Source organism: Gastrolobium bilobum, unplaced genomic scaffold (genome assembly GCF_033153095.1).
Source record: "Gastrolobium bilobum isolate Gb01-03AN ecotype WA unplaced genomic scaffold, APGP_CSIRO_Gbil_v1 utg1030, whole genome shotgun sequence".
In the NCBI taxonomy this organism is placed as follows: domain Eukaryota; kingdom Viridiplantae; phylum Streptophyta; class Magnoliopsida; order Fabales; family Fabaceae; genus Gastrolobium; species Gastrolobium bilobum.
Window position 1 is genome coordinate 261,029 of NW_026898359.1, and position 26,075 is coordinate 287,103.

General features: G+C 34.1%; 4 protein-coding genes and 1 non-coding gene across 5 annotated transcripts; 3 read left to right on the forward strand and 2 right to left on the reverse strand.

Annotated features, from left to right (window-relative positions):
* The first annotated feature begins 6,730 nt into the window (after window positions 1–6,730).
* LOC133315306 (AAA-ATPase At2g46620-like) lies at window positions 6,731–8,856 on the forward strand. The gene has a single exon (XM_061516902.1). The coding sequence runs from the start codon at window positions 7,116–7,118 to the stop codon at window positions 8,574–8,576; it is 1,461 nt and encodes a 486-aa protein (XP_061372886.1). The 5' UTR covers window positions 6,731–7,115; the 3' UTR covers window positions 8,577–8,856.
* Window positions 8,857–12,966: 4,110 nt separating this feature from the next.
* On the reverse strand, window positions 12,967–14,158 carry LOC133315284 (ras-related protein RABA3-like). The gene is made up of 2 exons (XM_061516882.1): window positions 13,917–14,158; window positions 12,967–13,423 (listed from the first exon to the last, which is right to left on the reverse strand). Exons 1-2 carry the CDS (start codon window positions 14,156–14,158, stop codon window positions 12,967–12,969), a joined length of 699 nt encoding a protein of 232 aa, XP_061372866.1.
* A 3,149-nt stretch (window positions 14,159–17,307) lies between these two features.
* Window positions 17,308–18,261, forward strand: LOC133315304 (ATP synthase subunit delta, chloroplastic). Its single transcript, XM_061516901.1, has one exon. The coding sequence runs from the start codon at window positions 17,375–17,377 to the stop codon at window positions 18,080–18,082; it is 708 nt and encodes a 235-aa protein (XP_061372885.1). The 5' UTR covers window positions 17,308–17,374; the 3' UTR covers window positions 18,083–18,261.
* Window positions 18,262–18,371: 110 nt separating this feature from the next.
* Window positions 18,372–18,444, reverse strand: TRNAE-CUC (transfer RNA glutamic acid (anticodon CUC)). The gene has a single exon. It is a non-coding gene; the product is annotated as a tRNA-Glu (tRNA).
* Window positions 18,445–22,432: 3,988 nt separating this feature from the next.
* Window positions 22,433–24,899, forward strand: LOC133315275 (serine/arginine-rich splicing factor RS31-like). The gene is made up of 5 exons (XM_061516868.1): window positions 22,433–22,651; window positions 23,561–23,673; window positions 23,795–24,018; window positions 24,119–24,373; window positions 24,462–24,899. The coding sequence occupies exons 1-5, from the start codon at window positions 22,546–22,548 to the stop codon at window positions 24,490–24,492; spliced, it is 729 nt and encodes a 242-aa protein (XP_061372852.1). The 5' UTR covers window positions 22,433–22,545; the 3' UTR covers window positions 24,493–24,899.
* The last annotated feature ends 1,176 nt before the right edge of the window (window positions 24,900–26,075 follow it).

The following is a 26,075-nucleotide window of genomic DNA, read 5'->3' on the forward strand; positions in this document are numbered from 1 at the left end:
TATATTTTCTTTTAATTAATTAAAGAACCAAATCGTTTTTTCAAAATCGATTCAATTCCATAACCAAACCATTTTACCAATTTGAATTGGTTCAATTCATTATAAAAATCGAATCAAACTAAACCATATACACTCACAAGAGTGTGAAAAAGATAAATAAACTGAACTGAACCACATTTTTTGAATTAGTTTAAGAATAGGATCATTTTTTCAAAACTAGTTCAAGAATCGAACCATTTTGTAAAACTAATTTAATTTGCATAAATCAAATCATTTTCGAACCAAATTATGCAAACCCTTGTTATTTTCACTTTTTATCATGGCTTTGGGAGTTTTGAAAATGATCAATTAAAGCATTAGAGCATCTGTAAATTTGATTTTCATCGTCCTTATTTTATTAAAAAAATAATAAATAGATATTAAAGAATTTCTTAACACATGTATAAATCTGATGTATTTTTTACCCTTCAAACCCAATATATAATTATTAATCCAAGTTCAATTCGGATAGGACTACAAGTGCAACCAAACTCATCCTATCAAGCTTGAACACAATTATATATGCACTCCAGAGCACTTATTAAATTGAAACGATTCTCCCTTGTCCGGGTGCTTGGTGATAAGCTAGGATTCTTTAAATAAACAAGCAAAAGAAGAGAAAATAATTAAAGCGACATTAAAGAGAGAAACGGAAGAAGAAATTAAAACAAACACCAATCAACAGCTGTTGTGGAACTTGGGGTCATCTGACTAGGAAAAACAAATGAAAAATAATCAAAAACATCATCATCACAAGGACGAAAGGAGACCAAGTAAATGAAAAGTTGATGACCTATGCACAAAGTGGACAATAAGGGCGCCTTTGTTGCTTGTTCAACTTTGGGAGTTCAAACTTGGAACTAAAATAATTTTCAAATGGAACTCAACTTTTAATGAAAAGCTCATGCATGACATAAACTCTAAAAAGCCTTTCCATTGTGAATTAGACAGCAAGCCCAGTAGCCCACACGCAACTTCTGTATAACTTACAACCAGTTAGTTGATTAGCCGGTAAGAATAAAGTTAAGTTAAGCCAAAACAAAAAAAAAAAAACAAAAAAAACAAAAGAAAACAAAACAGCATATTCGGATATTGAGCGTGTGCCACTTGCCAGCCTATGTGTACAGAGTTTGTATTTTTATAAGTTACGGCCACTTGGCAGGTTAAGGGTTATATACTTATAGGGTTTTATTAATTGGGTAATACTTTTTTTATGTTATATAAGAAAAGTATTATCTCCTATACTCATATTTTTTAAATGGGTCCCACAAAATTTTTTCTCTCTCACTCCAACTCTTTTTTCTCTTCTATTTATTGTTTGAGTAGGAGATAGTATTTTTTTTATGCAACATAAGAAAAATATAGTCTTATATAATCTCATGTTAAAGGAGATAAGTTATCTCATGTTATAGAGATAAACTTGTGGGCTCCATCACCTGAAAATGAAAAGAAAAAAAAAATGTGGCACAATTATCGAAGAGTGTGTAGAAGAAAAATTTATCACATATAGCATAAAAGTAATTTTTCTCATACTTATATCTGCAAAACCGATTCATTTCGGCAAGAATATCTCGTTAAGAGCACTTATTTTTAATTTCCCCCCTTAAAATTAGAAGTTTAGTTAAATATAAATTTACAAAAATTCTTATCATAATTTTTTTAATAATAAAAATAAGTTAAAAACTAAAAACTCTTATGAGGAATTTTTTAAGATATATATCACTTTTTTAAAATTCTCATATTTATTTTTTAAATATTTCTTTATCTTTGAATTTTTTTTATAAATTTTATCATCAATAGTTTACCCAATCTCCTTTCAAAATTTTAGAAACAACTTTATATAATTATCAAGTGTTCGCTTTTCCTGCAGTTACTGTAGACTTATCTGCAGTAAACCCAATATGACGTCATTTTGGAGCGAAAATCATGGTGTTTTTGTAATTTTAATTTATTTCAGGGTTATTATAGTCTTTATATTTATAATTTTTAAGATTTCAATACCAAAACGACGTCGTTTTGAGAATAAATACAGATAACTACAGAAATATTTTTCCCTAATTATAAAGACTATTATAACCCTGAAATAAATTAAAATTTCAAAAATACCATGATTTTCGCCCCAAAACGACGTCGTATTGGGCTTACTCAGATAACTTATATACAGTAACTGCAGAAAAAGTGAACCCTTATAATTATAATTTTTTAATCTTTTAATCCTAAAACAACGTCGTTTTGGAAATAAATGCGGATAACTTCTCTGCATTAACTGCATAAATATTTTTATGAATTATCAAATAACTTTTAATTTTATTTTTTAAGTTTTAATTTTTAATTTTAACTTAAAAATAATTTTGTTTAAAAACAATGACGACAATCGTGCTCTAAAAGACATAAAAAACATTTGGTAAAGGAGAAAAAAAATTTATCTAGGAATTACGATTGTCAGGAATATGGTGAAAAAGTGAGTCTTCCGAAAATGTTAAAAAAAAATTATTTGGTAGATCAAAATATTACCGAAAAAACTAAACAAGGTAACTGAGTCTAATATTTGGTTAGTGATAAAATATTACTAGGAATATACGATGAATTTACCAAACTAACCTTAACTTTTCAAAACAACAAAATTGAATTACAATTCTAATGGAGGGTAATTTTGTCTGAAAATTCACTCCACATAATTCCACCCACCAAGATTCTTGAAATTCCATGTTTCTTATGGCATTATTTGTTGGGATGTTTATTTGTTAATTCAAATTCAAGGAATGTAATGTTTTCAGGATAAATTTTAAAATTTCTCCTATCAAACATGGCGAAATTCGCTTTCCTGGGAAATTTTTCTTTTATTTATCTCAAGCAACTTGAGATATATTTATCTCCGTTCACCTAAAAACTACGTCGTTTTGTTTATTTATTCCTTTATATTAATTGATTCACCTTTGAATGGTTATGATTCATTTTTTCTTTCTCTTTCTTTATCACCATTGATCCATCCTTGCATGTAGGGGTGCTAAACGAGCTAGGGGCCTTACATGGGCCTTTGGCTCGGCTCGTGAAGGCTTGAGCTTTTATGTCTAAAATTGATTGTTGGAAGCAGGCTAGGACCTGTATAAAAGCTCGTTTAATAAAAAGGTCTCATGCTCCAATTTAAAAGCTCGGCCTTAGAGCCTCTCAGGCTGGCCTAATATATTAATTTTTATTTTTATTTTATATTTTTTTAAACTACTTGTGATAGCCCCCCTCTCTCTCTCATCAATCCATTTCATCCCAATTTATTAAGAGTAAAGACCATTTTTGATCCCTAACAAAAATAAATTAGTCAGCTAGTCCCTAACAAATTCATGGTGGACCCATTTTAGTCCTTTTAAGCTAATGTGGGTCTTTTTTGAATTTGTGAGGGACCACGATTTCAACTAAATGGGTCCACTTTGAATTTGTTAGGGACTAACTGACTAATTTATTTTTGTAAGGGACTAAAGTGAGGACCGTGTTTTTTGTTAGGGACTAAAAAGGGTATTTACTCTTTTATTAATTATACAAACTTTTTGAATGATTTTGTTTTATATTATGCTATTTGGATATACATTAAATTTATGAATATTTATGGAATTACTAGTGTTGTTGATTGTATATTTTGTTTGGATAAATTTTTGTTGTCTTATTTTTTTTTAAACAGGCTAAATCAGGCTTTAGTTTTTTGTAAATAAGACAGGCCACAGGCTGAAATTATATTCATAACAGGTAACAGGCTTGGTCAGGCTGACACATTTAAACACAGGCTTAACCTTTTAAGACCAAAGCTCGGCTCGGCTCGGCCCGTTAACACCCCTACTTGTATGGTTATGATTTAGTAGCCGGAGATAAAATTATCTCAAGCAACTTGAGATAAGGATGTTCATCAACCGATCCAAACACATTCAAACTGCGGTGACCGAACTGAAAAACCGATAACCGAATAAATCAAAAACCGAAAAAAAATCACAAATTTTAATTGGATTGGATCAATTTTTGGATTGTTGATGAACACCGATCCAATCCAAACCGACAAATATATTAATTTTCCTCTACGTACTTGGGTATTTCCCCAATCATAGCTTAAAAATTTCTATACCTAAGACCTATTAACCCATCAACTAAACCCAAGAAAAAATCTAGTCACATCTTATCAACAAAATTTCATATGCGTAGAGCTTCATATCTCATTGTCCAAAAAAAAAATTAAAGTATCGCTTACTGATGTTTTTGTATTTCAAAATAAATAAATTATAAAGTCAATATATACAAAAGATGTTATTTGCACAATAATCATGAAACAAATTTTAGGATTTTCAAAAATTCGAAAACCGATCAATACAAACCGAAAAAAATTGGATTGGATTAGATCAAATTTGAAAAAAAATCCAAATTGAATGGATGATTACATGATAAGGCCGAAGGAATTGGATCGAATAATTTTTGCTTCCAAAATTGATCCAATCCAGACCGCGAACACCCCTAGTTTGAGAAACGATAAGCCTTGTATATAAATATATAAGAAAAATATAATGCAAATAAGTTGTCTTCATTTACTCCCAAAATAACGTCATTTTGGGATTGAAATATTAAAAAATTATAATTATAAGGACTATAATAACCCTGAAATAAATTAAAATTACAAAAATATCATGATTTCCGTCCCAGAACGACGTCATATTGGGTTTACTGCAGAAAAAACAAACTATATATCGATATGGATTAACATTTCTCCAATTACTTGAAATAAACTTATCTCAAGGTACAGTTGAAGTTGCCTTTTATGTTTCTCTTTCTTCAATCACTTTTCAAAACTTGTTTGCTGCTGACGTGAAAAGAAAAATAAACTTTAATATTATAACTATATACTACCCATAGCATATAATTAAAAGAAATAGTTTAAAATAAGTTTATATGAAATAGTTAGAAAGTTTTTCATATATATATGGGTTTGATGTTTGTCATTTTAAATGACATAAGTTATGTCATTTTAGGAGAGAGATAGACACAGAAAAATAGAAATAATGGGAGAGAGAAAGTGGATGGGTTTTTTTAATTTAAAATTTAAATAAAATTTGTTTTTTTGTGTCTGTCTTTCTCTTAAAAGGACAGAGTGTTATGTCATTTAAAATGATAAACATTTTTCCCTATATATATATATATATATATATATACTTTTCCATATATATATATATATATATATATATGAGGTTTGGTGTTTGTCATTTTAAATGACATAAGTTATGTCATTTTAAGAGAGAGACAGACACAAAAAATGAAAATCATGGGAGAGAAAGTGAGTGATTTTTTTTAATTTAAATTTTAAATAAAAAATATTTTTTGTGTGTCTATCTCTTCCTTAAAATGACATAATTTTATATCATTTATAATGACAAACACTTTTCTATATCTATATCTATCTATCTATCTATCTCTCTCTCTCTCTCTATATATATATATATATATATATATATATATATATATATATATATATATATATATAAATTTTGACGTGTAAGTGCAATTACTCTAAGGGGGTGTTTGGGTAGAGGATTCTAAGAAGATGCATAGACATTTGAGAGCTGGGATTAGTGAGTGCCCATGTTTAGTTGAAGCTTTTTGAAGAAATGCCCACCTAAATCATTATCCCATCTTTACAGTTTGCATATGCTTCTAATCCAAATACCCAGCAATACTTTCCCATTTGTGATGTGGTATATTATGTTATCTATATAAATCATCAAAATGGGCAAGACACATATGACCAGCGTACCCTCCTCTTAAAAGCAAAACCTGAACCGCGGTTCGTAGATTTCTAAGATAAATCAGATGCTGCCATAGAATCGACACCAACGTGTCAATTCTTAAACCAGAGACAGACACTAATTCACAAGTAGCATCAAAATATTAGAACTTTTTTTATCCAGCGTGTCAGGGTTATTTTTGTAATACCCACTGTATTTACCCATCTATATATTACTTACTGCCAAACATAGACTTTACAAAAGTTAACTAATTTTTCCTGTAAATTTTTTTTCAACCAAACAACTTTTTCTTACATTTTCCTACCAATCTCACTTTCCACCCATTTCCCTATGCATAACATTTCCATATGCATAGACTTTACAAAAGTTAACTAATTTTCCCTGTATTTTTTTTTTCAACCAAATAACTTTTTCTTACATTTTTCTACCAATCTCACTTCCCACCCATTTTCCTATAGATAACATTTCCCTATGCATAACATTTTCCTATTATTCATAATATTTCTCCTCAACCAAACCCCCCTAATTGTAATTGCTTAAGTTTCCTCGTCGAATCCCCTTTCAGCGGTTCACCTTGACATCATCACTCCTTTTCTCTATTGTTTATGTCAGTCAAATGAAAAACTTTATTGCACTGGGCGCATCAAATTCAATGGTCCTTTAACTAAATTTTCTTTTTTTTTTAGAACTTAAAAGGAAATATTAAAAAGCATGAATAAAAACTATATTTTTTTTCTCCTTTTAGTAAAAGTGACAACTGAGTTTGGTGATCCGATGCACTGAAATTTTATTCACCATAAATAATTTGAATTTTCATTAGATTTAAGGAACAACTGTAATTTTTTAAAGGAGTTTATGTTTATTATTTTATATAACATAACTTCACTTTCCTACACACATTAAAGAAGTGGGGTCCACATATTTTTCTTTATCTTTCATCATTCCACTTTCTCTCTCCCTATTATTGTGTGTGTTGAAAAATCCACTGTCACGTAACATTAATAAAACTCTTTTTTAAAAGTAGATAGAAATCCAAAATAGGTTTCAGGCGCGTAACAGAGTAAAAGACGCGGTAAACTATCTTGTTGCGCAGTAGCAATAAAAGTGGCTTACCCTTGCTCGAAACGCACTCGCTCCTCCTTGCTGTCATTCCTGAACAGCGTCACACACAATCACCTCAATCGAATAATTAATTCCGATTCTATTTGATTCGATTATGCTACCCCCCTGCAACAGCAGCAACAGCTTCATACTCGTTCCGTCGAATTCAGTAGAACCCATTCATCCCAACATGGTTCTAGTATGAGATTGCTTGCGATGATTCTTTTCAACCTCTTATTTCTCTTAACTCTCGCCCTCGTCGTTTTATTATCGATTCGGGCGATGGTGTTAGAAACGGCCATCAAGAAGCTATGGAGAATCATCCAAGATTGGTTCCACGTGTACCAGTTCTTAAAAGTGCCAGAACTAAACGAAACTATGCAGCACAATCACCTCTACAGAAAGGTCTCCCTCTACTTGCATTCCCTGCCTTCCATCGAAGACTCAGACTTCGCCCACCTCATCACAGTGAAGAAGCAAAACGACATCGTTCTCTGCCTCGGTCCTAATCAAACAATCGAGGACCGTTTTCTCGGAGCCACCGTCTTCTGGTTCAACGAAACCGGCGACGAAAGACCCGAACCTAACAGTACCAGCACCAGAACCAGAGCCAGAACCAGAACCTTCGTTCTCAAGATAAGAAAGGTGGATAAGCGCCGAATCCTTCGCCCTTATCTTCAACACATTCATGCAGTTGCCGACGAAATCGAGCAGCAAGGGAACCGTGATTTGCGCCTCTACATGAACGCCGACTCCTTCGGACGGTGGAGATCCATTCCTTTTACCCACCCGTCCACGCTCGACACCATCGCCATGGAACCCGATCTCAAGAACAGAGTCAAGACCGATCTCGAATCTTTCCTCAAAGCCAAACAATACTACCACCGGTTGGGCCGGGCCTGGAAACGGAGCTTCCTCTTGTATGGTCCCTCCGGTACCGGAAAATCGAGCTTCGTCGCCGCCATGGCCAATTTCCTCTGCTACGACGTGTACGACGTCGATCTGTCTAAGGTTCCAAGCGATTCGGATCTCAAATTCCTCCTCCTCCAAACGACGCCGAAATCGATCGTGGTCATCGAGGACCTGGACCGTTTCCTTGCGGAGAAATCGAACAGGGGAGTGAGCTTGTCTGGGATACTGAACTTCATGGACGGAATTTTGAGCTCGTGCTGCGGCGAAGAGAGGGTTATGGTGTTCACGATGAACAGCAAGGATCACGTGGATCCGAACTTGCTTCGGCCGGGTCGGGTGGATGTCCATATCCATTTCCCGCTTTGCGATTTCTCGGCGTTCAAGACGCTTGCGAGTAGCTACCTTGGCGTGAAGGACCACAAGCTGTTCCCTCAGGTGCAGGAGATCTTTCAGAACGGGGCGAGTTTGAGCCCCGCCGAAATCGGTGAGTTGATGATAGCGAACCGTAACTCGCCGAGTCGGGCCATTAAATCGGTCATCACCGCCTTGCAAACGGACGGCGATGGCAGGGGGTGCGGGATGATCGGACGGCGTACGGGGGATGATGTATTGGATGAACCCGATGATGTGCTATGCGGTGAGGGTCTCCATTCAGTTAAGGATTTGCGGAAAATGCACGGTTTTTTCAGATTGAGGGTTGCCAGAAGATCTCCGTCGTCCAATAGTTCCTTGGCAAGCCCGTTGCGTTGAACGACGATTGCATTGGAGGACACGTGTGCAGTGTTCTTGATTGCTCCTGTTCGGGGGAAGACTCTATCAAAATGTGTCAATTTGGAGGCAACCCTTCTTTGTCCATAGCCATATTTGTCATGCATTTATTCATTGGATCCAAAATTGATGCGCTCTTAAAAGTGTGTTCATTTTTATCCTAGTGATTAGTGTGGGAATTCATATCATTAGAAATAGATTGATAACCGCTTATAGGAAAAGAATTTGCATAGACAAAAGAAAATTATCCTGTAGAGTTGTTTCCCCATTTTGGTGTATTGCTGTGAATCCATTTTCATGTATAGTTTTCACTTTTTTTTTTTTAAAAAAAAAGGAAACTACCCTGTATAGTTTTTTTTTCTTCCCAGTTATTTCTTCTTTGCTTTTTCAATATTTAGTTTAAGGGCTGTACAGTTTTTTTCCATTTTTAAAATATTATTTCTCATTATAAGAAGAAGAAAAAAATATTAAGTTTTAGATAAGATCAAAATATAAATTGTAGTCCGGGGTCAATTATAATTTTAACTCGGGTCAAATTATATAATTATATATAATAAGTATAATTTATTAATTTTTAATCCGAACCGAAACCACGTCCAAAATATACCTAACTCCGTCACTGATTTTATGGAAATGAAAAAAAAAACTGAAAAGAAATAAAGTACACTTTGGTCTGTCATCATAAATTGGTGCGGCAGCATCCAGCATGTTTGATTAACTTTCTGTCAGAGTGTGATGGAACTCTTCCATTTTCATTTTCTACAAACTTTTTGATGAGTACTTTTTCGGCTTTTCTTTCTGTGAAGTCCATATCTGTTGTCTTAGTTACAGAAACAGCTTACTCAGCATGGAGAAATATCATTCGCAAAACTAAATTTACATGATTAACTTTCATTTCCATAAGGGCACCGTACATGGTCAATCATCTGACAAAAACATCACATAATTCAGCAATTGTTCTTTCGGGACTCTAAGGAGTGACAATGACCGTACTGTCACTTTTTAGACAAAATTTTATCTGATTGTCATTTTAAAAAAAAAATTGTCAAAATGCCACGTCTGAATCTCACTGGTCTGACAAGCGGAAATGGACTGGACACGTGTCAGCGTCTGAATGGTCAACCATTCTCGTTGGGCTGCCCAGCTAGAATGACAGAATGTTGACACGTGGCAAAAGCACAGACATTCTCTGGATGTCTGTACTTTTGTCACGTGTCAGCATTCTGTCATTCTAGCTGGGCAGCCCAGCGAAAATGGTTGACCATTCAAACGCTGACACGTGTCCAGTCTATTCCCGCTTGTCAGACCAGCGGGATTCAGGCGTGACATTTTGGCAAATTTTTTTTCAGAAGTGGCAATCAGGTAAATTTTTATTAAAGGAGTGTCAATATGGTCAATGTCCCGTCTAAGGATGTGTTTGGTAAGAGGATTATGGTGAGATAGATAGGCAAATTAGAAGTGAGATTGTAAGGTGTCCATGTTTAGTTGACCAACTTTCAAATTTGTTCACCTAAATCAGTTTGCTAGGTATCTCATTTGCATGGCTATTTGGATCAAAATTGATGGACAAATATTCTCACTTTAGATGTGGTATTCCCCCCATTTGCATGGTTATCTTGGATTTTGTTGGTTGGTGTCTTTTTTTCCATTTATATTTTACCTACAACCAAACATAGACTTTATAAAAGTTATCTAATTCTCCCAGTTAAATTTTTTTCAACCAAACAACTTTTTTTTATATTTTCCTACCAAACTCACTTCCCTATAAATATCATTATTCATAAAATTTCTCCTCAACCAAACGCCCCTAATAGTCACTTAAATAGTGTAAAACTAATTCATGGTATGCCGTGAAATTTTGAAGAGTCATATGTATCTGATTCTTTGTAACATCTCCCCTTTTCCATATTCTAAGCATTGGTCCACTACCAAAGCATCTTTGGTGATGACAGAAACTCAATTACTAGCCAAACAGATAGTATATAATTTTCAGTCATTTTTATGTTTGATTTGGTTGCGTCTTCTTTAATCTTTATTCCCCCCACCAACCTTATGATTAACGGAACAACATATAATGTGAAACCAATAAAGAAAAGTATGCCTTGTGTGCAAGAAAACTAGACTTACGATGATTAAATGCAAAAAATTAAAATAGAGCTCCATAATTTAAATAGTATGACTTATTAATGAACTGAAAAAAAATTTAAAATCAAATGTTTTGAATGTATTCCTTTTTTTAATGATTAATGTTGGGCTTTTATAATCTTATTTGAACTAGTATAGTCGTATATACCTTAAACAATGATTAACTAAATACTATATACCATTTATTGGTTTGGTCCATTTATGATGTGCAAGTACTTATCAGGGGTTTGTAGGCCTTGTGATGAATTTCCCATAAAAAGCTGGTTAACTCGTATTGCTATTACAAGAATAAATTTATATTATGCATTTTGGTTGCCCTATGGAAACCGTCAAGAGTCATGCACACATAGGCATAAGGGTAATTTTATTTCTTCACCTCGCAGTCGCATATGAGAGTTGTTGGTGATTGCTTCTCAGATTGGATTATGACTGTCTCATTTATTTTAAAGGCAATCCTATAATTCGATTTTTAAAATTAATATTGTGCATGTCATGTTGTGTCAAATCATTTTATTTTTATTTTTTCACCATTCATCAATTACCCAACTTAATTCGATTGTCAAACCAAAATTTCAATAACTAATATTCAAGCTAATTAAATTTTAAGTTACACATAAAAATAACATTTTGTACAAGATCATCTTACTCTATTTATTCAAGTATTAAATTCACAACTTTTATTTAAATTCACCCCAATTGTAAGGTGTAATTATGATTGGAATTGAAAAATGGGCCATTAATTGTTGAAACTAGTTAGAGAGTTTAATTTATTTGTTTGTTTTTTAGGTCCAATATGCTAGGATGTTCTAATGGTAAGGCCTAAAGCGGCGCTGAAAAGAGAATTAATAATCATTATGCTTCAGCTGTTTGTGACAGATTGATGACCTTAAAATTGGTTTCTTAGGTGTCGCCATTGATTATAAAGTTATAACTAACTCGTGATTGTATTTGGCATTTTGGTTTTAGCTTGAAGAATGAATATATAAGGTACGGTGGTCAATTGTCCAACAAAGTCCTAGTCTCTCACCAAATAAAACAAAGCCAGAGAAATGGCACCAAGCATAATCGATGGCGATGTTTATAGTATTTTCTTTTGTTTTGTCAAACTCCTATACTTTTTTTATTAATTGGAGGTGCAAGTAATTAAATTAACAAAGAAATGTAATTTGATAAAGGATTAAACTTGGTTTAGGTTAGCCTTCGGTTAACGTTGAACTTCACTTTTTCGTAGTAATGAAGTTTCTAAAGTTTAGTTTTTTATGCTATGGCTTATTTTTAATATGTCGTTTTAACTGAAGATACCCTAATAAAAAAAATTGCATGCCATGCTAGAGAATTTTTTTGGAAAAAACAAATATCATGTTAGGAAAAATTCTTAGGTCATATCATAGAAACAATAAATCGTGGGATCCACCATTTTTAAAACAAAAGAAAATTAAAAAAGTTAGATGGGCTCACTTTTAAGTGTATGTAGAAAAATTGTTCGTGTCATGTGAAAGGAAAAAAACATTATCCAATTTTTTTCTGCTCCATTTTGTTTTTTGACATTGCAACTTTTTCGCTCTTCACAGTGTATGTGTGGGCTAAGTTTATTAAAGCCTAACTTTGTATTCATATAATTTGGGCCAGATTAAAGGCGGGCTCAACTGGAGAGAGTATAAGCCTACTCAGCTCCACACTCAGACTAAAGAATTTCTCAGTTGTGGACATGGCCTTGTAAAATACCTTTGTTGAAGATTGTTGGGGAAAAAAAATTCCTTAAAATCTACTTACCAAAAAGAAACCCTACATTAAAATATGTCCCATTCTAGTCACACATCCCTTTTATGACGAGTGATTAATTCTCAATCTAGTTTTTTATTAAAAAAATAACGATTTGAGTAAAATAGGCTCTTAATTTTATTTTATTTTTAAAAAAAGAGAGTAAAAACAATACATCAACTTCATTGCAGTAATACGTCATAATCAAACTGAAACAGGATAAATGCTCTTCAATTCTGAGCATCGAAAGCAACGACCAAATGGTGAGATATATAAAACTATTGATGTAGTTTCATTCAACACCTTAAGCTTTTGGGTTGAATTGGTTCTTTACACCAAATGATATGAATCATCCTCACTTACCACATTATCCCCATGGATAGCTAAGAACGTTAAAAAAAAAAAAAAGGACTTACTATATGCACTTTTCTCTCGTTTAACCAAGATCTTAATATATATAACTTGATCAACAAGAACATGAAGATAATTTCTTCATCTCACTAATTTCCAATTCAGGACCTGAGATCGTATCTATTTTTAATCCTTTAAGAGTGGCAGTGTTGTTGTGACCATTGGGGTTCCCATTACTACATTCCAATGGCTTTTTTGAGACTACCCTATTAATCTCTTGAAGCAATTTAAAAAAGGCACTCTCCACATTCTCACCACTGAGAGCTGAAGTCTCAGAGAAGAAGAGGCCCTGATCCTCTGCAAACTCCACAGCATCTTCCGCGTGTACCACTCTCTGGTCCACAAGATCACCTTTGTTCCCAATTAGCATGATCACAATGGAACTGTCGGCGTGTGCTCGCAGTTCCTCAACCCACCTAGCCACATGATCAAACGACTGCCTTTTAGTTATGTCGTACACCAGCATGGCCCCTAATGCACCTCTGTAGTATGCACTTGTCACAGCCCTGTACCTATTATATCACCAACAATATTTACCCATACCATATTATATATAATGTTAAATTGTCATAATTTATCTGCAGTTCTGCACCAAAATGACCAACTTTCATCCATGCATTTTGTCAGAATTCTATTCAATTTCCTACCCAACCACCTCATTTATACGTTTTATGGGCAACCTCATTTATAGTGAATATGTCGAATCTGACAAATTAGATGGGCTAACATAATATGCAAGAACCATGACATTCTTCCATAACTGTTCAGAGTCTTTTTACGAGCCCTTGTAAAATGCTGATGTAACTTATGGGACCAGATCAGGAAAAGGAAAATGATTACCTATACAACTATAGTCAAAATATGTGTTGTTGTGCTTGGTAATATGATAGTAGGGAAAATGAATAGCCATGTTGTAAAATATAATAATATTAAAGTTCAAGGGATGGACAAGCAAATCAAAGAGAGATATACATAAAGCATGAGAGGAAGAGAGAAGAGGTGAACCTTTCTTGGCCAGCAGTATCCCAGATCTGGGCTTTGATGACTTTGCCATTAATTGTGAGAGTTCTAGTTTGGAACTCAACTCCAATGGTGGACTTTGAGTCAAAGCAGAACTCATTCTTAGCAAACCTTGAGAGTATTTGAGTCTTGCCCACTGCTGAGTCCCCAATCACCACCACCTTAAACACATAATCTACTTTCTCATGCATCCTCTCAGCCTCAACCCCATTCATTTCCTGATTCATTTTCTTCCCAATACCAGCAAGAGTTTGAAATCTAACCTTTGGCTAGTCTTCCCCAGCAAAAGATACAGTTGGTCAAAGTATAGGTCGTGGAGTTAAGTAGGAGAAAGTAAAAGAACATGGAATAGGTTGGAAAAAAGATGAGCCGGACAAGACCAGTTTTGAATCACTGCTAGTGTCAAAAGAAAGAAATTAATAGGAAAGGAAATGGCCCTGTGTCTTTGTCTCCCTTTAATGCTTTACCAAATGAAGTGTACCACACCAAATATAACATTTATATATATGGCAGCTGTATTGTTTTGAGCATGCCACAGTGATACCATAGTATCTAGTTAAACTGGAATGTATCTCTCCTGGTAAAATTTCACGTCAATTTGTCATGAGAGAAATTTGTTTTTATCTCTTTTTAGATGTTTATGAATTTTGATAGAACTCCATCTATTTTATGCTCATAAAGAGAAAATTATTCTTACCTAACCAAAAAAAAGAGTTGATAAATAAAAATATTCTAGAGGTTGTGATGGTTTCCTAGGGAATTGGGAATTGAGATTTATTGAGCAGTTGAAGTATCTATTTTCGGGTCATTTTGGTCACGATTTCTAGCGCAATCCGTGCATACATGGCTTTGCTCTTAATTTTTATATAATGACTTTTTCATGCAAACATATTTTTGGTTGATTTGTATATATCAAATGGCTCTCTAAATTGTAATTATTTTTCTTAAAGCTTGTTTGCATCATTGAAGCAAAAGGGCGGTGGTCCTGAACACTGGTGAAACAGCTCACGCAATAGAGCCCAAGATTCATTAACTATTTCCAACTTAGATATAATGTGAAGTCTGAGTTTCATTAGTTGTTTTACTGGTGTCATGATGAATCCCAAGTGTTGAAATACGGAAGAACCAATAAGTTAAAAAATATCCAGTACTCACGGTGAAATACAATAGAGCATAACATATTTATTGGGGACCTGTAATTCAAATGCTTCATCTACTGATCCGACCAAAATGAAACAACTCGTTTATCTACTACGACTAGATGAAATTAAAGATCTAATTAACAAGGAACAAAAGATAATGTGATCACTGCAGTTAACAAGAATCGTAAGGAAGACTTTGGGACGAAATAGATGTTTTCCATTTGGTCTATAATTATTCTTTTTTATTTTATTTTTTGGGGAAAAAAAAACCTTTTGAGTGAAGATATTGTATCTATATGTAGCATGAGCATGGCCTGAAACATTTTGACTAGAGATTTAGTCTGTATTTGTAGCGTGAGCATGGCCTACCAGTTGTTCCAGACACACATGATAAGATCTGAAATTAAATTTGTCCCCTCAGTGTCTCATTGCAGTGACATAGGTTTGTTGGATATATGCTTTTTTGGTCACTAAAGTCCTATTGGGCTTCAGTGACACTTGAGCCCATGAGGCTTAGGGTTAAGTTATATCTAAGACCTAAGTGTATATATTCATAGTTTTCTCCTCTTGTGCCTCCAAGGTGAACAGATCATCAGAAACAAACCCAAGAGGCAGACGTTCATCATCTGAACGGTTGCCCACACAACCATCTCATCCTCCTCGAGAACAACTATTGTTCGTGGTCACATAACTACGCCCTTCCAGGTAATCAAAACGATGAAGGTTAATCTTTTCTCTCGTCGTGTTGGTTCGATGCGCTTCCGCGTGGTGAGATTCCTACAAGGTTGATAAAACAAAACATTCTATGAATCCATTGCAGTGACGGAGCAATCAGCACAGTAGGACACAGCTTGGGCTTCTCTGCACCGACAGAGCTGGTGTGGTACGGAAAACACCCTCCTGATTCCTGAATTATCACTTCTTGCTTGTAAACTGAAAAAGTGGTGAAGTACTGTTGCATGACCCATGGTGCAATCACAATTATTATTAGGACTCTCGTGCAACGGATGCATTGCTTTCAAGTCAGAACTTACAAATTATTTGTGCCATTTGATAGGATATTTCATAATTAAGTATATATAACTAAATCAATTTAAAAAAACTTAAATTGTTAAAATAATTTACCTAAAATATATGGGCATGAAAAACTTCTATCCCTTTATTAATTTATTTTTATTGTGGCAAAACAAGGCACGATATACAGACTATTACACTAAATTTTGCATTATTATATGCACTGATATTACAAAAATTGAAGTAATTAGTTATCAAGCATTGTGCGGTCATGTTATCCCTCCATTATACATGTTAAAACAATGTTATTAAAACCGGTTTGACCTGACTAGATATATCGGTCACTAGAGGTGTTCATCAACCGATCCAAACTGATTCAAACTGTGGTGACCAAACCGATAACCGAACAAATCGAAAACCGAAAAATAAAAAACCAAAAAAAAATCGCAACTTTTAATTGGATTGGATCGGTTTTTGGAATCCTTAATGAAAACCGATCCAATATATTAATTCTCCTCTACTTACTTTGGTGTTTCTCCAATCATAATAAAATTTTTTCTAAACTCAAGACTCATTAACCCATCAACTAAACCTAGTCACATCTCATCAACAAAATTTCATCTGCGTAGAGCTTCATATCTCATTGCCCAAAAAAAAAACTATATTATCGTTTACTGATTCTTTTGTATTTCAATTTTTTTTTACAAAGCCAATATATATACAAAAGATGTTACTGCATGAAACAAATTTTAGGATTTTCAAAAAACCGAAAACCGATCCAATCCAAACCGAAAAAAATTGGATTGGATTTGAAAAAAAGTCCAAACCGAATGGATGATTACATTGTCAAACCGAAGGGATTGAATCGGATGATTTTTGCTTTCAAAACCGATCCAATCTAGACCGCGAAAACCCCTGTGGGTCACCAAGTTAAATCACTTTTGATTGTTATATTATTTCTATTTATTATATATCATTATATAAATTCAATTTAAATAGTGTAACCAGTGGATTGAATTCATTGATAGGTCAACTGAATTTTATTAAAAAAAAAAAAAACCAATGGACATTTAAAATTCCATTCATTTCAATGAAAGAGCACAACTTGGGTTAAACCTAACATTCCAACGATTACAGAAAATTGAATGGTTGCTTTCAAGGTAACCCCACCAGTATCAGACCTGGTGGCTAAAACTTATCGTCCCATTGTTTTTCTTGTCTACAAAAGCCAATGCCTAAAAACTTATCCATCTCATACTCACTCTCTCTTCTCTGATCTCTATTTCAATGGATACTCTGTCAAGTTCTGTTTCAACCCTCAAAGTCCCAACACTCCCACCTACAAATCGTGAATTCTATCACTTTAAAAGAACTACCTATGCAACCCCCAACTGTCCTCCAAATCCACAACCCCATGTCTCCTCCACTTCCTTACCCAACTTGGTTCCCAAAACCAAGACTTTCTCACACAAGTCTTCTACTTCTCTAGCATTAGACACGTCACCTCTCAAACTCAAACCATCTTCTCCAATATTCCATCGAAAGCCTGCTACTGGTTATGCAGCAGCAGTCATAGATGTGGCTCAAAGCAGCAATTCCCTTCATATGGTTCAGAAGGATGTTCAGAGTCTCTTGAAATTCATCCAACATGTGACCTTTCAATCAACTTTGGTTGACCCTTCAATGGTTGAGGAGCTTAAAGGACAAGCCATGAGGCACGTAGTAGAGCAAGGGAATTTTCATGGGCATCTGGTTGGGTTGTTGAAGATGCTGCTGAAGAAGAACAAGGTGGGAATAGTTCAGGAAGTGTTGGAAGAATTCGAGAGGATTTACGATGAGCTTTGTGGAACTCAAGTGGTATTGGTTTCATCTACGACAAAGATGGGGGAAGAAGAACTGTTTGGGATAGCCAAGAGCGTGCAGCAACTAAGTGGGGCAGTGAGAGTGAAGGTAAGGAATTTGGTTCAATCAAGTGAGCTTTGCTATGTGAAGTGAAAATCACCCTAAAAAAACACAAATATTGGTCATAGTCTATATATGTCAAGTACAGGAGAAGAGCTATAAATGTAACTTCAAAATTCAATCAAAGTTATAACGATCAAAGCTCTTACTTTATTTGTTTTCATGTAATGGGTTTGGCTGTCAATCAAATCATGACTTATTTAGTTGCCAAAGTTTAATTAGGATTTCTTCTGCCTCTTTAGAAGCCAACTACTACAAGGGTAGAGCTATGCTTGCAATGCAATGCAGCTTTGCAATTCTTTTTCCCAAAAAAGTAAAAATATTCCGTTGCCGGGACTTGAACCCGGGTCTTTCGGGTGAGAGCCGAATATCCTGACCAACTAGACTACAACGGATTGTTGCGCATTGTTTCCATATATTTGTATATATTTTAGTATAATCTACACGGGAATTTTTTTAAAATAAAGTATTGATGGCTGAAGTGGAAGCCCAACTACATAGTACATAGGATTTTTTTTTATTTTTTGGTGGGGGAGAAACACTACACATGAAAATTTTAATTCTATAGAAAGTAAACCATTAAAGTAATATTTCCTGTCATGTTTCATCGCATTAACTCTTTAAAAATATTTATCATCAGATTATTCCCATATACAACGTCAAAACATTTGTCTTTATAAAGAATTAAAGTAATAAATAAAAGGATATTGTACCACAACTGAATAAAACAAAAATCCTCCAATACAGGTTGTCTCTGGTTGTGTTACTTTAAAGTTTAACCTTCCATTAATATTTTAATCTTCTATTTAATATGGACCAAGTCCACGTTGTTTTCAAACTAAAACTTTCTTATATAAGGTGTTATGGTGTTAGAGGTTATATTCACAGTCTCTTTTCGTTACGATTATAATTTATTGAGAATTAATAATTAATTAATAAATATAATCCAATAAATTATAATCGATTGACGAAAACTAACAGTTAAAATTTGGTTATAAAATGTTGTAAGTTTGAAAAAATGTTATAAGCAAAAAAATGTTATAAATATAACCTCCTTCGGGTGTTCCTTATAATCACATTTTAGAAATTTTTTTAAACTTATGAATTTAGCTTTTTGATCATTTTGTCCCTCATTAATTAATTAATAACTATTTTGTCCCTTATTCAAAATTATCTACCAATGTGTCCCTCTTTAATCAATTAACTTGAATATTTAATCGATTAAATGGTCAAAACAGTTACAAATGGTTGACTTGAGATTTAATCGATTAAATAGGGATATTTAATCGATTAAATAGGGATATTTAATCGATTAAATCTCCCAACAGGCAACAAAGGTCAAATCTCCTCCATAAACAAAAGCAGATTCCATACATATGAATCAAATCAATAAGCATAGATAACCAAAAAAAAAAAAACCAATAATTCACCTCTTGATGAGTAAATCTTCTGCATCGATTATTGGGTTATTGGATTATTGATGAAATTGTATTATATTTTAGTTGGATATGCAGAGGATGATATGTTTGACCATGTGATTGCAAATGTCGCAAGACCAAAATTTCAAAAACAAATAGGTGTGCCAGAAAAAGCTTTTTATTGGGATACATGCGACCAGAAAATCATTAATAGGATTGACCTAAAACATAATGTTTTTGTTTCCACCAACAAATTTAGCTCGTTGATGAGGTTATTATTTTGTATGTTCATTGCGAAGTAGACTAAATGATGCAGAAAATCTGTTTATCAAGAGGTGAATTTGTTGGTTTCTTTGTTTGTATGGTTGTTTAGGCTCGTTGATTTGCTTCGTATGCATGGATTATGCTTTTGTTTATAGAGTAGATTTGACCTTTGTTGCCTGTTGGGAGATTTAATTGATTAAATAGGAAGATTTAATCGATTAAATCTCGAGTCAACCATTTTTTGATTGTTTTGACCATTTAATCGATTAAATATTCAAGTTAATCGATTAAAGAAGGGTAGATTGGTAGATAATTTTAAATAAAGGGCAAAATAATTATTAATTAATTAATGAGGAGTAAAAAGATCAAAAAGCCTATGAATTTACAAAACATATATGTAAATTTTTCCGAGGAATTAAATTTTTTTCCTAGTGTCGTATAAATAAGACCACTAGACTTACTATGACAACTAGTTAGTACCTAGTGCAGTGCATGATTTTTTTTATATAATAAGTATTTAAATTATTGTAAAATTGCTTAATGCTTTACAATGTGTAATTTATCATGATATAATATGCGCCATGCTATAATTTAACACGATCATATATGTTTTTATAATTGAATAAGGCAATAACATGTTACAATTTTCAAAGTTTTTAATTTTTACATAGATTAGATTTTAAATCCAATATATTATTGCTAGTATGATAACATAAATCAATTTGTTAATTTTAAATTATCTAGTTTTACATCCTAAAAAAACAATAAAAATGTTGACAATATTAAAAATTAATAAAATTTTCCAATTCTATACAAAACTTTTTTTGATTGAATAAAACAATAAAGTTTTAAAATTTTTTTTTTATTATTTTTCATTTATAACTAATTAAGGAGAAGAGGAAATTGAAACAAACATGTATTTATGCTGACTTTTTTCATGCTGCCTTTACTATCACAATTAGATTTCAATAAATTTAGTGTTAAAATCTAAACTCTCCTGAACTGTTTGTGTAGATGTTTCTCATTTTTTTTTTTTTTTTTGGGTTGGTAAACAGATGTTTCTCACTTAATATAGCGAAGCGGAGGTATAAATCTAATGAATATCATATAATTTTGGCTATTTGTCCTGCAGAATGACATAGATCCTGTACCATAAGTGTCTTCCTCCAATTTAGGCTATTGGACATGTAGGAATTTATTTGGGGCTTATATTAAACGCCCCATTATCCTTGTACATTAAAAGAAAAAAAAAAAAAAATCCCTTTCTCGAGCATCCGTATTCTTTGCTATTAGAAATCATTCTGTTTGGGGATACGGAGGACAATCGGGAGTGGCCTTTTTTTTTTTTTTTTTTTTATAAATGAAAGTTTAAATGGTGTTAGACATCGGTATCTCACTAGGATCAGAGAAGATTTTCCAACCTTTTTGAAGATTTCTAGGAGGTATTACATATCATCCACCAACAAAGTCCTCACATCGGTCAGCGGAGTTTGAACCCACGCCCTTGAAAGGTATGGAACAAACCTTTAACCAATTGTGCCCACCTTTGTTGACCTTTGATCTTTGGTATTGCATGCTGGTTCCTTTGGAGCACCAGAAACACGACCATTTTCGAAGATTCTCATGCTAATGCCTATAGCATAGTTCGCCAAATTTGGTGTTACCATGACTATTTTATTTAGTCTAGAGCTCTGTTCCTATCTTCTGGTCTTCAACGTAGGAATAAAGAGGAAAAAAATATTCATTGGACTTTTCCTCCGGATGGATGGATTAAGATCAATGTAGATGGGTCTTCTACAATGGAAGGAATGCGTACTGGCTATGAGGGCGTGCTCAGGGATGATACCGGGAGTTGGATTGTTGGGTTTTCAAAATATCTTGGTTGGAGTTCCTCTCTCTCTCAGCCGAACTTTGGGGTTGTCTCTTTGGTTTTCAGATGGCTTGGAGGAGAAATTACCGTAAAGTGTGGTTGTAAGAAGATTTTTTGGTGGCTATTGATTTTATTATTAAAGGCTGTAATCAGGAGCACCCTTTGGCTGGTTTGATTAGCCATATTCGTCATTATCTGCAAAAGGACTGGTGTGTTCATGTTTCCCATATTTAAAAATATTATGATCATGATTATCTTCTAAATACTCAAAGATTAAAAGAACAAAAAGGCGTTACTGGGCCAAGTGAAAAATGGACCAGGTATGTACCCAAAAAGAAAAATTAACGGACCAGGTTCAAGTAGTGAGGTTGGTACGTTCTCTATGTGGAAGAAATACAACCAAGAGATTAGAAAAGTATAAATAGAAATACAGAATGAAGGTTGATTGGACCCAAATTATCTTTATTGGTGGGCTAAAATAACCAATTAATATACGAAGGAAAAAGTGTTTATTATTTTAAAAAATATAAAGTTGTATCATTTTAAGTGAGAGAAATAGATAGATAAAGAGGAGAGATAATAGACAAAAAATATAAAGGTTTGTATCCTATCTATTCGTGAGAATAAAATGATATAAGTTGTGTCATTCAAAGTGAGAAACACTCTGCCCAATATATAAATACAATCCAACCGTTTCATGCGGAATTTGGATAAAATCTCAATATCAGGGCCTTTTTGTCCTTTGCCTAGCTGAATTCTAGATTTTCCGGAAAGCAACGAGCAAAGAAAAAATCCAAGTTTTTATCTCGAGGTATGATTTAACGTTTGAATTTGGTATTATTAGTTTCAGAGAGCGAGAACCCAAACTGTTAGGGTTAGGGTTAGGGTTAGGGCTAGGGCATTAACTTTATTGTTTCATCATTCTTCGATTTTGGTTTTTGAAGATGAGGCCAGTTTTCGTTGGTAACTATGAGTACGATACCCGTCAATCAGAGCTTGAACGCTTGTTCGCCAAGTATGGAAGGATTGAGCGCGTTGACATGAAATCTGGTAAATTCAACTCTCTTGTTTTCTTTTCTTTGAATATTATTTAGGGTTTGTAAATGGTTTGCTGAAGCTTTTTGAATTAGAGATATCTATCGTCAAATCCGGTGAACTGAATCTATGTAACTTACAGATAATAATGTTGTTCATGTAACAATATATAGGCTTCACTTGTAAGATATAATAGTGGATGTGGGCATAATGCGTGCTGCTTGTGTAGCTTGAAAGCTTGTTCCTAATTCTTATATCCTTGGTGGAAAATAATTGGCCGCTCAAAAAAAAAAAATAAAAAAAATTGGAGCAATCCTCCGTGTTTTAAGTGTTTCTTTTGACGCAGGAACTTGTACTAATGGAAAATATGCTTTGCTGACTTCTATCTTTTTTGGAAGGAAACTTTTCTGCTTGTGTGCTTACTCTCCTTCCACCCTGCAGATAGCATCATTTCCATTTTCTCACCTGATCATCTGTCACTCATTCACCTCATCGTCCAACTATTTCCACAGAATGGACATAATGGGATCATCAATCAAATTAATAAGTCAAGCCATTCCATTCCATGCCATGCCTAGCTCTACAAAAAATAGGGGATCAATTAAATTCTGTCATGCCATGCCTTGTGTTGTGATACTGATACCACTCCTGCTGTCTGAATGAAGAAGCATGCTTGGCAATGACATTCACAATCACAGATCTGAATTTTGGATTTAAACCCTTTAATTGCAATCATCATTCTCTTCCTCATTCAATGCCTCTACAGCTTCTTGTGCATCCTTCCTCACTTATGATGCAGGTGTTGTATTCCTTTGTTCCTGACAGGGAAAATGATATCCTGATTGGATGGTGTACTGCTGGCCAGGGATAACATGCTGACTCCCTTCTTTGTGTATGTCTCTAATACTAGTTCTCCTGTTGCAGGTTTTGCTTTTGTCTACTACAAGGACGAGCGAGATGCTGAAGACGCAGTTCGTGCACTTGACGATTTTCCATTTGGATATGAAAAGCGAAGGCTGTCTGTGGAGTGGGCTAGGGTATGATAGTATTTTCATTATAATGTTTTAGCTGTATTGACCTTGTATTATTGAGGTCACAAATGTCAACAATGTACTATCTGAGTTTAATAAGACAGTTCTAATTCTTTTATTTTAACAGGGTGAACGTGGCCGCAATCGTGATGGTTCTAAGGCAAACCAGAAGCCCACAAAAACTCTATTTGTGATTAATTTTGACCCAATTCGAACCAGAGTCCGTGACATCGAAAGACACTTTGAACCTTATGGGAAGCTTCTTCATGTTCGAATTCGTCGGAACTTTGCATTTGTGCAGTTTGAAACACAAGAAGATGCTACCAAAGCTCTTGAGTGTACACATATGAGGTCAGTAGTGAGATTCTTGTATCTTTTGATATATTTCGAAAGTTTAATATTTTACTTAATCTGTACAAGTAATGAATTTCTGGTATCAATGCACTTGCAGTAAGATATTGGACCGAGTGGTGTCTGTTGAGTATGCTCTGAGGGATGATGGTGAGAAGAGTGACAAATATGATGACAGTCCTAGAAGAGGGGGTTATGGGAGATCACCCAGTCCAGTTCATCGTAGGCGATCAAGTCCTGACTATGGTCGTCCACACAGTCCTTTGCATGATAGGTTCAATGGAGCAGCCTATGACCGGCGCAAGAGCCCTTATTATGGTAGGCATGTGAGTCCTGAATATGGTAGATATCGCAGGTATTGTATTTGTCAGTCATTATAATTAATTATCTGTGCAGTTCCTTATTGTATTTTGGATCTTATATATTCTATTATATATCTACAGTCGTTCACCAATAAGAAGGTCAAGAACTTAAAAGCGATGCTCTGTTTTGGGGTATGAAGCAGGCTGCAGTGGCACCATTTTACTTTTTGGGTTTTGGATTGGTGTACTGTTCCCATTTTAATGCTTGGTTTCTTCTAGATGTGTAGCAACTCAGAGCCAATTATACTTATAGGACCTTAATATAATATGTTTAAAGTCAGAATTGTTGATTCGTGTTGTAGGGACATCATCTCGTGCTATATTTAAAATCATTTTTTCGATCCTAGTGCTATTGTTAAAGTTAGGCGATTGAATTTTCTGTTGCTAGTGAATTAACCAATAGTTTGTAGTTTTCATCCGAGGGATGGAAGCGTAAATGTTCATGCTAGGAATGATCAAATATCAATGCTCAGTAAGTTATGGTATTCTTGTGTGTTTCAAAACGTTGCTTCTAGACCCCAAATTTGCTGTAAAATTTAATTATGTTTTACTTCGTCTACGTTGTTTTTTTTAGTAAACTACGATAGTTTTTGATAAGTCGTTAACAGATTCAATTACCTCCTTCAACTAGCAATCCAACATTCCTTCCCCAAATAGAGGAGTTATATACCTGAAAATTCTGCGCTCGTCTTCTTCGGTTAAATTTAGGTTCTATTTAAACTAATGCAGACGATTTTCTGGACTACGGAATTTAAAAAACACACGTAAATATTTCTTATCCCTTGATTATATTTGGTTTTATGTATTGTCTGCGTCTTGGTGACGAAGCTGTTGAGATGTTAATACATGGTTTTCTTTTTTTAATATTTTCCTCACTTATCTAGTGTTATCTACTCACTGTGAAAAATCCTCCCTGTTACTTTTCTTTTTTCTAGCTGCACTTTGCCTAACGTAAAGAGAATGTAAACAGGTGGGGACACTCCTAAGCCTTGGAACAGTGTATTTTGCGGACTCACCTTTGTGTGCTGTAGCAGCTCTTTTCGATAATCTTGCTTGGTTTGCATTTTCCAGAGTGGTTTCATAGGCTTTCGTTAGGCCTTTGAACATATTCATTTATCTAATTGTATCAAATTCATCTATGCTTGAACATATTCATTTCATTATAATTAAACACCCTTTAAAAAGCACTCATATAGCGTCAAATGAGTTTCTTCAACTCTTTTGAACTTCATATAAATTACTTACAATTGATTGCGACTTAAGTTGAAGAATTCCTGAACTCTTGTTCAATTGCCTTTGTGAAGCCAGGCCTCAGCATCTTTCATCATCCCAGGGCTAAGCCTCACCATGAGGATGCAAAACTCAGTCTCATTTAGCTTCCCATCTCCATCAAGATCGCCATGTTTATCCATGGCCTCTGCATCCTCTTTGCTCATCACATCCATACCCAGCAGAGCTGAATTTCTCATCAGACTCTCACCTGTGATCAAACCCACTTCAGGGTCTGCTAGAAGCTTGAAACCCTCACATAATTTAGAAAGAAGAGTTCAAAATTTTACAATAGGGTGTACAATACATAAATATGTACTTTTTGTATCTTATCATTATTTTATATTAATTAAAAGTCGTGAATCTTTGAGGAAATACTCATATTTTTTGTGCTTTCTTATGCTTGTTTGTGTAAAAACATATTTG